Genomic DNA, 12,596 nt, shown 5'->3' with positions numbered 1-12,596 from the left:
TTTTCTAGACTTAAAGAGATTAAAGGTGCGTAATAATTGCAGATCTTCAACATAGTGTCTCAGAAATTATGTATTCAATGGGGAACAGAATGAAAAAAAGTGAGGTAAAAAAATCATAAACTGCCGTATCAAAAATTACAATTGTAACTCATTACTTACCCTTTAATTTAAGCTACAGCTCCAACCCTATCCCTAAAAATAAACCTAGCTGACCAGTTCGGTCACCCCTTTATAGACTTACAAGGGCACTAAGCACCCATAACTAAAGGTTTATGTGTATATAAAATAAATGGGGAAAATGAGACATGCAATACTGTGTGCTAGTTGGCGTTGTTTGTTTTATAGGTATTTGGTATATTTTAAAATTTATTTTTAAACTATTTAAGGGTTAATATTATTCTACATTTTTTCCTGCTATCCTATCCTGCACATAGAGGGGTAGAGGGAACGTAGGAACGTTTTTACACTCGCTAACCTATCGACATGCCAAATTTCGACGTTCAAAGTTCTGTAGTTTCGTCTATGCGTTGGCTGGCAGTCTATATACAGATAAACAACTATATAAATGTGTGTATTTTTGCCAAATTACCCATTTCGTAAACACATAATTAAGGATTAACCTGCACTATTATTTACATCTTTTGTTGGGTAACGTATCCGTATATATCAGCGTTAATCACTGTAATGTGTCAAATTAATTATAGGATTAGGAATATTCGAGAGTTTTAAGTAAATATATATTTTTTTATGGTTTTTTCCACGTTTTCTATTCTGATATTGAAAAGTAAAAACAATAATTTGTTTAGTAGAATGTGTTAATCTTAGGAAAGTATATTGTTCGAATTGGAAAATTCCTTTTTTGTCGGATAGTCCATTCATCCGCGGTCAGAGCTACCTTCCTCATTTAGAATGTGTCCTATGTCATACATAACTCTTAGCTACTTCCATTTAAACAAGAGGACGAAGTCACAGGTGAAACCTGTTGTTAAATAAAAAGAGAAAAGGAAACGATAAATAACTAAATATGTCTGACTATTACCGAAGTTTAATCATATAGATGTCGTTTTTGAACCTAATAATTGTTGTCATGTTACAACATCAATATGTTGCAAAGCGCACTCAACACACATGCCTGCCTGCCTTTAGAAAGCAGCGTACATTGGAGAAAGGAATCTTAATAGGAACTGTAGGTTCCCTCTGCCTACCCTGCTTTGTGTGGAATACACCCTGAAGTTAAAAAAGAAAGTAATACAATTCGGCTGGAAGTCCATGTCTAAACCTGTTCAGTTCTTAATTTATGGCGTTTCGAGCGTCTTACCAATTTGAATCATTGCCTGTAAATGCGAACTTGACAGTGACACCGCCAAGGACGTACGAGGTTCGCGCCGTCACCTCGCCGAAGGTCTTAGAAGTCGCTTGCAAGTGTTATACCTATACGTGTACGTTTCCAGCCACACTTTCTGCCCTTTGTTTTTATTTAGAGCACATATTTCGATATCTTGACTAAAAATCGATAAAGGATATACGATATCCTTTAAAAGTTTCTTCTTCAACATCAACTTTAGATGTGAAGAAATTTTAACTTAGCCTTTTTATATTTAAAAAATATAATAACTGTTTACAATATTATAAAACTGCAGAGTTTGCTTAGTTGAACGCCCTTATCTCAAGAACCTGGTATGGATTTAATATTTGCTAATTTTTTTTCCCATTCGAGGAAATGAAATCTTTAATATTTTCAGTTGTTCGCTCTGGTAACGAGGAAAGCGCGGCTTTGAGTTCCGATACTCAACACGAATTGCCTCCAGAGTTCAGCAGAAAGGATTCCCGTGAAACTAAAAAAACCTCTTTTTTGCACAACTTTCTCTATGCAATTTATGTAGTAATATGTTATATCCCATAAATTTCACCTTATCTAGAAGGACAGCGTGTTCAACACAAGGTCTAACAAGGAACCGCAGTATTACACCCGACGATAACTTACCGGAGGCCATGGACGTATCTAGATATATTTTCCAGGGCGGGCCTTTAGACTTTGGCTTTGATTTGATTTCTTTGTGTCACTGGGTGTAACTGTACCTAAATGCGACTGTTGTGAGTTCGATTCCCACTCGGTGGACTGTATTTGGTTCATTTTCTCGCTCTTGTAACAAGATCAAGCGTTGGCGGTGTTAAGTTCTGCCTCTCATCACGCAGTGTCTTGAGAATCGGGCGGTGAGTAGGGGACGGAGTGTCTTAACAAGTTTCTCTCTGCTTACCTTCATATATGCGGAATACACCGTGAAAATTGAGATAGGCATGATATAATTCTGGGGTGGGCACAGTACTCCCTCCTCATTCCTACGGCTATGTCGGCTAGGCTAACAGGTGTATGGAAAGAGTGACGCATAGGCGTAGGTATGAACTTGACGAGCATTAGGTCACGGACGTTTGAGATTCGTTTTCATAGCTCAGTAGGTTATGTAAATTGTTCCCTCGCTTGGTTTGGTTTTATTATTTTATTATTTCGCAATGCTTTTGTCGCTTTTCTTTTACAAATCACGAATAGTTTAAATATCTTCTCCGTTTTTTTCTTATTTTAACAGACAATAATTGTCAATTGTATCAATTCTACATTAAAGTTTTATAAACTCTAATGTCGAGAGTTTTTTTACTTATATTGTAAGTCCCAAAATGTTGGGAACCGTGTCGTGAGATTCAATGGAAACAATGAATTCAGCTATGAGCGTAAATCGTCGCTTCATTGTGATCGGTTGGTCGGTTTGTATCTTTCATTTCACAACTTTATTTTGCGGAATTATTTTCTTATACAACGTAAAATTCTACCAGAAAAATAATGAAGAATCGATAAATATAATAAAATGACAGAAAGAAATATAAATATAAACCTTAATAATCCAAATTAAACCACGTTTAACTTTTACACTAATGGATTTTACATATCTATATAAAATATATAAAAAGCGTATATTAAATTAATAAAAAAATGTTAACTCGGTCATAGTCACCTCTGTTTTAAGACAGACGGACGAACAACAACAGTACTTTTATAAATGTTTTTTAATTTTGTAATATATTTTTAAATATTTTGCTAACTATAACACTATCAATATATATGTATTTTTTTCTAAACATAGCATATTTAATTGTTACAGGTAAATGGGGTGTACCATAGTGAAGAAGCACCGGCTGAAGCGTCGTCCCACATAACAAGATGTGCCCTTACAGCCGTCCAGAGGGAACCAGCACAAAGATTAAACAAATACCGAGCTTAAAACAAATGGTCTAAGCTTTAAATAAAAAAAAATATAATAAATAAAAGAAACGTTCTATAGTTGCCTTCTCTCTAGATCTTTGGTCCAATTTTGTATATATCGATGTTAGGTGTATTAGCTGTTTCGAATATTTTACGTGTGTAAGGTTGGTATTTCTATTTATTTTTTTCCGTTTTTTTTTTCTTTTTAAGTTTTGCGTAATACAAAAGTAAAAACCTGAACCTAGATAGGATGAAGGATCGCTTTGTTGTCCGTCTGTCTGTTTGTTTATTCGTCTATCAATGCCGTATTGGCTCACGAGGTCCCGTGACGCAGCGAGACGGCGTCTGACTGTAAGCGACGACAATCGACAGTTTGGGTTCGATCCCCATCGCAAGACGACGCGCAGCGTTGAGTTCTGCTATTCGCAAAGTTTTAAAAATTGAGCTAATAGTAGGGAAATGAAATTGGGTCTTACAAGTTTTCCACTGTTTTAGTGTTTATTAGCATAGACAGAAATATATGTGAGAGAGGTCTTTTTCATAAATTATAATAGTACTAAAATCAATCTAAATAATCTATATATATAAAATCGAAAGGTCACTCACTCATCACGAAATCTCAGAAACTACGAGTTCTAGGAATCTCAAATTTTGCATAGGAGTTAGTTATAGGACGTAGGTGCTCGCTAAGACGGGAATTTGCAATATTCGACTGCTAAGGGGTTGTTTTTGGGGTAGAAAGTTTGTATGAAACTTCGTTACTACAAATGCTAGGAGTCTCAAATTTTGCATAAACGTCACTATGACGTAGTCATAGAGACAGAAATTAATAATAACATAGTTCACGCGGGTGTAACCGCGAGCGGGCCACTAGTATATATATATATATATATATATATATATATATATATATGTAGTATATTAAACGTTTATTTTGTTTAAGTTCTAGTGCATTTTGTTTGTTTAATATTAATCAAATATATATTGTTAATATTTCAGTGTGGTATTGTAATGGAGCAACCTGAGGCCGAGAAGAGCTGCCCGAGCTCTGAAGATGGCGGGCTCACAAGAAATAGAGTATGTCATTTATATTTAATACTTTAAACTAAAATTGATTTGATAATATTAAAGGAACGTAGCGGTCTACCGAAGCACATGGCACTCATTTTTCCCTGTCTATCCAGATATAAAGCGTGCATGTGATCTTGGTTAGTCAAAGAAGTGTTTTAAAATAAAAGTTCCCAGTCTACTTTCTTTCTTTAAAAAAATGTCACCAGTTCTAGACACTGCTCCGATTTTACCGTGGACCACGATGGACATGGGACAAGGTGATGAAGGTCCCGTAAAGCACATAGAATGCAATACTGAGAAAAAATAGATGGAGCATAAGCCTGAAATTAACATTATTTTTAATATTTATTATATATTTTCAGAGTTTTAAATCAAAACAACTTGTTAGAAGTCAAGCCATTAGGGAGTCCACATCGCCTCCCCGGACAGTTTCCCCGTACATGAAGGACAAGGACAGCAACACAGAGGACACTGTTGGTGCGAGCGAGAGGGACAATAGCGACACGTCTAGTCATAGCGATAGGTGCACAGTGATCAGCAATGATAGGTTATGCGATAAGAAACAGCCGGTTGAAATACAGGTGTTTGAATTTTGTTTTATAGTGCTATAATAATTAATTTTGATATTATTTTCATTTTAACTACAATCGAAGTGAAAATAAAAATTTTGAATATTTCCTTTTCTCAAGCGGGAATGTAACTCTGTAGCATTTACATTTACATTATAAAATAATAATAACGATGTGTACACAATAATACAGATAACCTCCGGCTCGTGGGAGTCGGAGGCGCCGAGCGAGCAGCGCCTGCGCACGCGGCGCTGGCTCGGCCACCGCCCGCACTCCGACTCCAGCCGCGACCTGCTGTCGTACGGGCCGCGCCTCACCTGCGTGTGCGGCGGCTGCGCCTGCCCCTACTGCAGGTACACACAACAGTGGTGTTCTCTGATTACGCGAATCAAAAAAAAAATTTAATACAGTTATCTATCTATATATATAAAAGGACTTGTCCTCACTGACTGAGGTAAGACGCTCGCACAGTCGTAACCGCCGATGAGAGAAACCCTATATTTGGACAGATGTTTACTTTCGTAATCTGGACATCCACTAAGAAGGGATTTTGAAAAATTTTAACCCTAAAGCGGTGAAATAAGGGTTAGAAGTTATATGGAAAAAAAATTAAATCGGCACCGATTTTTATAAAATTTGAAATTCAGACTCTTAAAAATATTTAATTGAACACGTGTTTCACAGTTTTTTAAAATTTACCCCCTAAGGGTGCCAATAAGGAGTTGAAAGTTTATATGGAAAAATCTTTAAATCGAAACCGATTTTTATACAATATGAAACTTAGACTCTTAAAAATATATTATTGAACACATGTTTCGTGGTTTATTTTAATTCATCCCCTAGGGGTGTAAATAAGGGGTTGAAAGTTTATACTTAAAAATATTTCATTGAACGCGTGTTATGGTTTATTAGAATTCACCTCTACGCAATAAGCGGGCGAAGCTGCGCGCGTCCGCTAGTTACATATAAAATTAATTGCGTGCTAGACGACTACACATCATAATGTTAAAATATTGCTCTTTTTTCCGTTGACAGAGGGAAGCGACGGAAAAACGTCTGTCCGACCAAACAAGATTCTGGCATAGTCTGCTCCGATGACTGTCCGGACTGTACAGACTCAGAAAATGGTAGGGATAGTACATATTTATTAATTTTTGTTTAAAATTTATGTAAAATGTTCTTTACTGAATATACGCATTTAATTTCTCCCTACTTTATTTAAAGGATGCGTTTTCGGAGTAATATAAATTAACAGGATAATATTTAATAAACGCCACTTAGTATAATTTTAAAGGAAAAAGTTGTGACGATGGCGGCTACATAATAATATTGTATAAATTTCTATTGAACAACTCTGTCTTTTAGTGGAAACCATCTTAAAATTCATTGTGTACTTCTAAATATCTAAGATATTTAACCGGTGGGCGATTTTGTATAATACTTTGTAATAAAGATTCTTGCTTAATCTATAAATTCTTTTTTTTTCTAAATAAGAAGTTACATGCTTCATTTTTGAACAGAAATAATTAACCACCGGTATCAACTTACTAAAGTGTTAACTTTGGTATAACTCAGACTGAGAAGAATCGGCGTACGGAACTCCGCGGGACAATTTTTACATTTACATTCACACTATTTTATATTATGACTCTGGATATTTTCTGGGATTCTATTGTAAAAGCGTACACATTATCCCATGAAAGAATTACGAATTCGATGCAATCGAGTTGAGTTCTAGTATTAATATTATGTACATTGGTTATATTGTTTATATTTTTGAACAGGACAAAATGGCAACGGTAGTAAAAAATCTGGAAGTTTCGATGCAGATGACCAAACATTTTATTGCAGGTATTATTTTTATATTATTACGCAACACAGAAGATTAATCTGCTCTGGGATTTTGAAAAATAGCCACATACATATATATACATATTTCTGTTTCTTATTTGTAGTTAATTTTAATATGACTCGTTAAAATACCTTGTAATAAGTAAAAAATATTTACACGTAGGATATTTATTCTAAAAAAAATTTTTATAATTTCCACGATGGAAAAATATATTAACTATATATACCCTTTCTAGATGTCCAGAGCGCAGAGAAAAACCAAAAAGTTATTCAGTTAGCGGTACAGACTTCGGTGAGTTACTCTTTATGAGATATATCCTAATAATTAACTTTCTAAAAAAATTCAGTAAGAATGACGTGATTTCATTAATACATATATTTGCAAAGTAGATGTTTTTTGAAGCTTCATGCTGCATCTCGCTCATTGCCGGGTAGGTTAGAGGGAGGAGAGAGGGAACCTGGGTACCTTGTGGCCTTTCATGCATCAAGGACATATAATATACATCTTTATATATAAATTATCTATAAAAACCGTGTTTCAGAAACAGAGCCATCAGTACCAGAACTAGTCTCCTTCATAAAAGAAACACTCAACAAAAATCCTCGAGATCGTATCACAATGCTTAAGATAGAAAAAGAGTTACACGCGCTTGTTAGTGATAGTGGGTAAGTACCTTGAGACAGTGGGTTCGAAGTTCAGTTCGAAGGTTCAGTTTTTCTCGTATACAGTTCGATCGACTATCGGCTGTAGATTTTTTTTTGCTTTTGATTATTTTCTTTCCGAAAACAAGTGAACAATACACAAAGGTTCAGAAAACTTAATTTAAGGTTAATGGAAGTAGTAGATCGTTAGGTTTTGTCTATTTGAGATGAACTATTTTTCTGATTGTATACTTCTCATAATAACTGTCGCCTACACATGGTAACCTTCACCTGACACTATAGTTTCACCTGGAATCAGTAGGATACCCAACCTTTCACCAACTTCGCGTCGCGATCGCGTTTGGGCTCATAGTAATGGCCTCAATAAATAGGATGTTTACTTATTAGAGCTCTTACTAGTTGGATTTTGTCAGAGTATTTTTTATTTTTTTAAAATATAACGAGACATGTATATGCGGATTCCAGACGCTGTGTGGTGCGCTTCCCGGTGATGACGTCGTACGGGCGCATGCTGGTGCACCGCTGCGCCGCGCTGTTCCACCTCGCGCACCGCCTAGACCACCACGACCACGACGACCATCACCACCCACACCACAACGACCACCACCGGGCGCCACGCGTGCTGGTGTCCAAGAGCGGTATGGCTACTAGTAGCATAGTTTAGTAATGACCACGACCACCACTACAACCTTGACCACTATTACGCGCTATGGGGTTCACGTGTTCGAGAGTTGGAGTCGTCTCCAACGCCACTACCACAAGTAACGATACATGTGTATGTGTATCTCCTAAACGGATGAGCCAATTTTGATTTAGTTTTTTTTTTGTTTGGAAGGTGACTTAATCGAGTGTTCTTAGCCATGATTTAAGAAAATACGTTTAGTCGTTAGAAGAATATCACCTCTTTTCTAGGAGTTTTTTACTTTTTAGAGATTTTCGTGTAGTGGGTTTTTAATTGCCAATTATGTTTATATAATCAGGTACAAGTGGCGGTCGCATCCCCTGCACGAGTTTCCGAGAGTGGTGCACGACGGTGTTCCCACAGTCGCCGCCGCGAGAACGACACGATCGCGTCGATAGTAACGAGGAAAACGTGTTGGCCAAGTGAGTTTTGTGGTCACTGGTGTGACTGACCGGACTGACATGATGACATTGTGATTGAAAAAGCTTAATTTTGTGATTTAAGACCATCGCGGCGTATTGTTAATGCGATAGTTCGATCCGTATGAATTATTCAAATAAGTGTAGATATTTATTTATTTTAATGGAATTCTATTTAACAACAAAACATAATATGTGTTTGTGTATGATACATGTCCTTATTCATACCTTCCTGCAGGTCGATCCTGAAGCGCAGTGAGGCGGGGCGCGCGCAGCCGGCCGCGGCCGCCGGGCGCAGCAAGTCGCTGGAGCAGAGGGAGAGGGAGTACGAGAGAGTGAGACGACGGATATTTAGTACTGTAAGATTTATCTTTTATTGTGTTGACAGCTTCACGCTGTATCTCGCATTCATAGGACAGGCAGAGGACCTAACGTAAGACCACGTTACGAAAGTAAACAAATGGAAATATTAAATATTTTTTATTCCTCTGAGTGGAAATTGAACAACACATTGTCCCGCAATTGAAAGTAGAGGCATGCGACTGTAAACGCAATAGGTTCGATTGCCACTTGAAGAAATGAAATATTTAATATTTTTATTTCTTCGCTTTGCAAAGCACTGCGTTGAATTCCGCCACTGAACACAGTGCCTGCAATTCGGCGGAAAGTGGGGAATGGAGTGTCTTAACACTAGGTTCTTACGTTCTCTCTGCCTGCTATGCACAGGAATCGGCGTGAAGCTAAAGAACAATAAACTACGGAACGCTTCCCCGATGTACTTAACCACTGAAGATATACACTATCTAAACGTGTCTGTACAGACAGTTTTTTAGTAGTTCACGATTAAATACATAATGAAAATATTTTTTATATTTTTTTTTATTTAGCAATTATATTTTTTTTTGTGTTATTTATTAATAATTTTTGATTACTTGTCTAGGACAACTGTACACAAGATGAGTCGCAGTGGCCGTGGCTGTCCGGTCCCGTTAAACTGCTCACGCCTGAAACCGGACGTAATAAATTACTAAAGGTTACTTTATTTGCTTATATATAAAATATTATTCAACGAATGTATGTAGATTAATAAATTTTAAATAAAATGTTTTTATATAGGGTACTAATCGATTTTGATGTTTCTATCCGAATTTACATAATTTTCCTTAGAAAATGTGATTTTAAACTACATTTTTTATTTTCTACTAATTCGAAATCGCTCGATTTCATTCATTTAGTTCCGTTAGACAGCAAGCAATGTCTCACCGTTTACAATATAGAAGAGACATGAGAAATCAAAACATTGGCGTAGATTTTATTGTATTCTTTTTTAATCTGATATATATTTTTTTCACACATCTATATTTGTTACAGGTTCAATCTTTAGAAAGTCGCAACGTGACTGGGACTTCCTCGTCGGCGCGAGGTCCCGTCTCTAAAAGCCACAGTTTCGGAGGGTACTCGGGGGAACCCCCGCCACAACGTTTATTGAGTAGACAAGGTTAGTTAGTTTTGAGTTATTATACGTATATAAGTGTTATGTATCTTATGATTTGGAAATTACAACTCGAGACAATTTGAGATTAGTGCACAACGGAGTGTCCTGATACTATGTTTTTTTCTACATCCTGCTAAGTGCGGGATAGGCGTAGGTGATAAACAAATAAAATAAGAATGGAGAATATGTAAGAATAGTGGAATATTTACAATTTAAAAATGTTAACAATATATGAATATGTTTTTGTTTCTGTGCAGGTGACCTGGCGTCCAGCAGCTGGCGCCTGTCGCGGCTGTCGCCCTCCAGCTCCGGATACAAGACCCTCAGCTTGAGAAGCACCGACTCTGTCACGCCTTCACCTACCGGTATGTACAATTGCATACAATATTAAAATTAACTATATTTTTTATTTGTGCAATAAAGTATAATATCCTAATTACAATTATATAAAATTAAGTTTCGATGAGCGCGTAACGGATAGTAAAACATTTAACTCTACAAAAATATCTACTGTATTGTTATGACAATAACGCTTAAAATTGCAAAGGCAATTTTTTTAGTCCTAACCAACCAATATTCGACGAGATTATTGATAGTGTTGTAACTAATATTGGCCAAACGACGAAACATTAGTATTGTTTATAAATTATTTTTAAGTACTATAAAAGTGAATCTGTGTTACCGAAACATGTACTTACCGAGTTTTTAAAAGCAGATATTTTAGCGTATCCGCGCGTTGGCGATAGTTGGACGATACTAAAATCAAATAAGAACATAAGGCTTTTTGTGCTCTTACTTCTCGGGCCGTTTATAGACTGTAATCCTTAATCTATGTATTACTGATCGAAGATAAAAAAGTGTAAAAGAAAACTCAAAATTGTTTTTTTTTAATATAGTAGAGAATACAAAATAATATTAGAAATTAAAACTTCTGTTTATATATGTAAGTACTCGTAGTTTTGTAAAAACATGTTTTGTCTCTGATGAGAATTTGTTTCATAAAAGTTGATGATGATGATGATATCAAAGAATTGCACTCTAAGTCGGCAATAATATAATAGGTTATTTATTGTTTTCAAAAGGTGGCGCGAGTCCAGAGCCAGTAGGTGCGGGTGCGGTTCCAGGCGCAGAAGGCGCCACATTCCTGTGGGCCGTCACAGACATGTCCGCCGTCCCACCTGGCGCGCTCGTCATACACCCGCAGGTATACAACTTCATAGCCTGGCATACGTTTGTAGAAGGAACTCAGTGCTTGGACACTATATTTCTCCACTTTTTGAGATATTGATATAAGAATAAATATCTAAGTGTATTGTATTGTATTTTACACTGTACTTAATTTTCCTTACTTTTCGATATATAGACGGGTCGTCCTCTCACCAACCCGGACGGCAGCGTGTACCATTTCGACCGCAACAATCCGCCGGTGCTGTACGATGCAGCCGGCTACGTGCACCGCGTGAGCGGCGTTGGTGGCGCTGCCGGCGTCGACGAGGAGAAGGTATGTCTGTTACACTTTATACATTTATCTTATAATAAAACTATATAAGTGCGTGTATTTGATTTTATATATCTTAACGACTATTATACTAAAAAAAATTCACGATATACAAATAAAAGATAATATTAAATATTAGATGAAAAGAGGAGAACGGAGTATCCTTACACTAGGTTCTATCTGCTTACCCTGCAGAAACTGAAACTAAAAACAACTCATATTTATAGTGTTATCGTTATGTAATGTTATCATGTTTTGAAATAAACTTTCCAGGTTGATTTAAACAATGAAAAACGAAGAGGAAAATTAGAAAAGCAACACTCATTTATTGACAATGGTGAGTATATTATTTTTTAACTCTTAATATTCTTTGGTAAGGCCGGTGTGGCTCTAGAGCACAAGCGTGCGATTGAAAACTTAGTGTGGGTTCAACTCTCACTTAAATATTTAATATTTTAATTTCCCCGCTCTGGTAACGAGGCAAAGCGCGGCGTTGAGTCACGCCATTTAATAATTTCGGCAGTGTGTGGAGAACGGAGTGTATTATTATATGCAGGATATAGCTTGAAGAAAAAAAAATTTTTTGGGCCTCATTCTATATCCCGTGTAAGCAGAAAGAATCTGGGAATATCGTGTTAAGATACTCTGTTTCCCACTTGCCGCCGAATTATGAGACTTTTCGTGTTCGGTGGTGGAACTTAAGTCATTTAATTTATTAGAATAGGTATATATATATATATACATATACATAGTCATATTCCAATATGACTTAAGTTCCACCACCGAACACGAAAAGTGTCATAATTATATTATATATATTAGTATATATATATATATATATATATATATATATATATACACATACACATATATAATATATTTTTTAGGGTTTTTAGTATCCTTTTGTTTATTTTTTCTTATTGGTTTTATTTGAATCTTAAACTTGCTGATTAATTTATTTTGTTTTATTAATTTATTAAATTTTTAATTGATTGTACCATTAATTTAATTTTAATTTTAAAAATTATTTATTATTAAGTGTCTTTTACCTTAAATTATTAATATTATTAATTGTTTTTTTTTTCGTACTTG

At 35.9% G+C, this 12,596-nt stretch overlaps 1 protein-coding gene across 2 annotated transcripts in view; it reads left to right on the top strand.

Annotated features, from left to right (window-relative positions):
* Positions 1 to 12,596, top strand: part of LOC146537139 (uncharacterized) — a 43,021-nt gene that overhangs the window by 15,551 nt on the left and 14,874 nt on the right. Inside the window, exons 2-18 of one of the 2 annotated variants that reach the window (XM_085187676.1) lie at positions 3,156 to 3,420; positions 4,256 to 4,333; positions 4,690 to 4,908; positions 5,089 to 5,249; positions 5,932 to 6,023; positions 6,681 to 6,747; positions 6,984 to 7,039; positions 7,296 to 7,413; positions 7,876 to 8,048; positions 8,391 to 8,514; positions 8,750 to 8,870; positions 9,452 to 9,544; positions 9,883 to 10,009; positions 10,264 to 10,371; positions 11,089 to 11,210; positions 11,370 to 11,507; positions 11,778 to 11,841. In XM_085187676.1, coding sequence (XP_085043802.1) covers positions 4,268 to 4,333; positions 4,690 to 4,908; positions 5,089 to 5,249; positions 5,932 to 6,023; positions 6,681 to 6,747; positions 6,984 to 7,039; positions 7,296 to 7,413; positions 7,876 to 8,048; positions 8,391 to 8,514; positions 8,750 to 8,870; positions 9,452 to 9,544; positions 9,883 to 10,009; positions 10,264 to 10,371; positions 11,089 to 11,210; positions 11,370 to 11,507; positions 11,778 to 11,841 — 1,849 coding nt within the window. In that variant the 5' untranslated portion in view covers positions 3,156 to 3,420; positions 4,256 to 4,267. Of the gene's footprint in view, positions 1 to 3,155; positions 3,421 to 4,255; positions 4,334 to 4,689; positions 4,909 to 5,088; positions 5,250 to 5,931; positions 6,024 to 6,680; positions 6,748 to 6,983; positions 7,040 to 7,289; positions 7,414 to 7,875; positions 8,049 to 8,390; positions 8,515 to 8,749; positions 8,871 to 9,451; positions 9,545 to 9,882; positions 10,010 to 10,263; positions 10,372 to 11,088; positions 11,211 to 11,369; positions 11,508 to 11,777; positions 11,842 to 12,596 lie in introns of both variants that reach the window. The other variant, XM_085187674.1, reaches the window with a different exon arrangement.

The sequence above is a fragment of the Heliconius melpomene genome, chromosome 7 (genome assembly GCF_056956725.1).
Source record: "Heliconius melpomene rosina isolate 202511_hmr_F chromosome 7, ASM5695672v1, whole genome shotgun sequence".
Classification (NCBI taxonomy): domain Eukaryota; kingdom Metazoa; phylum Arthropoda; class Insecta; order Lepidoptera; family Nymphalidae; genus Heliconius; species Heliconius melpomene.
This window is presented reverse-complemented; position numbering and strand designations above follow the sequence as displayed.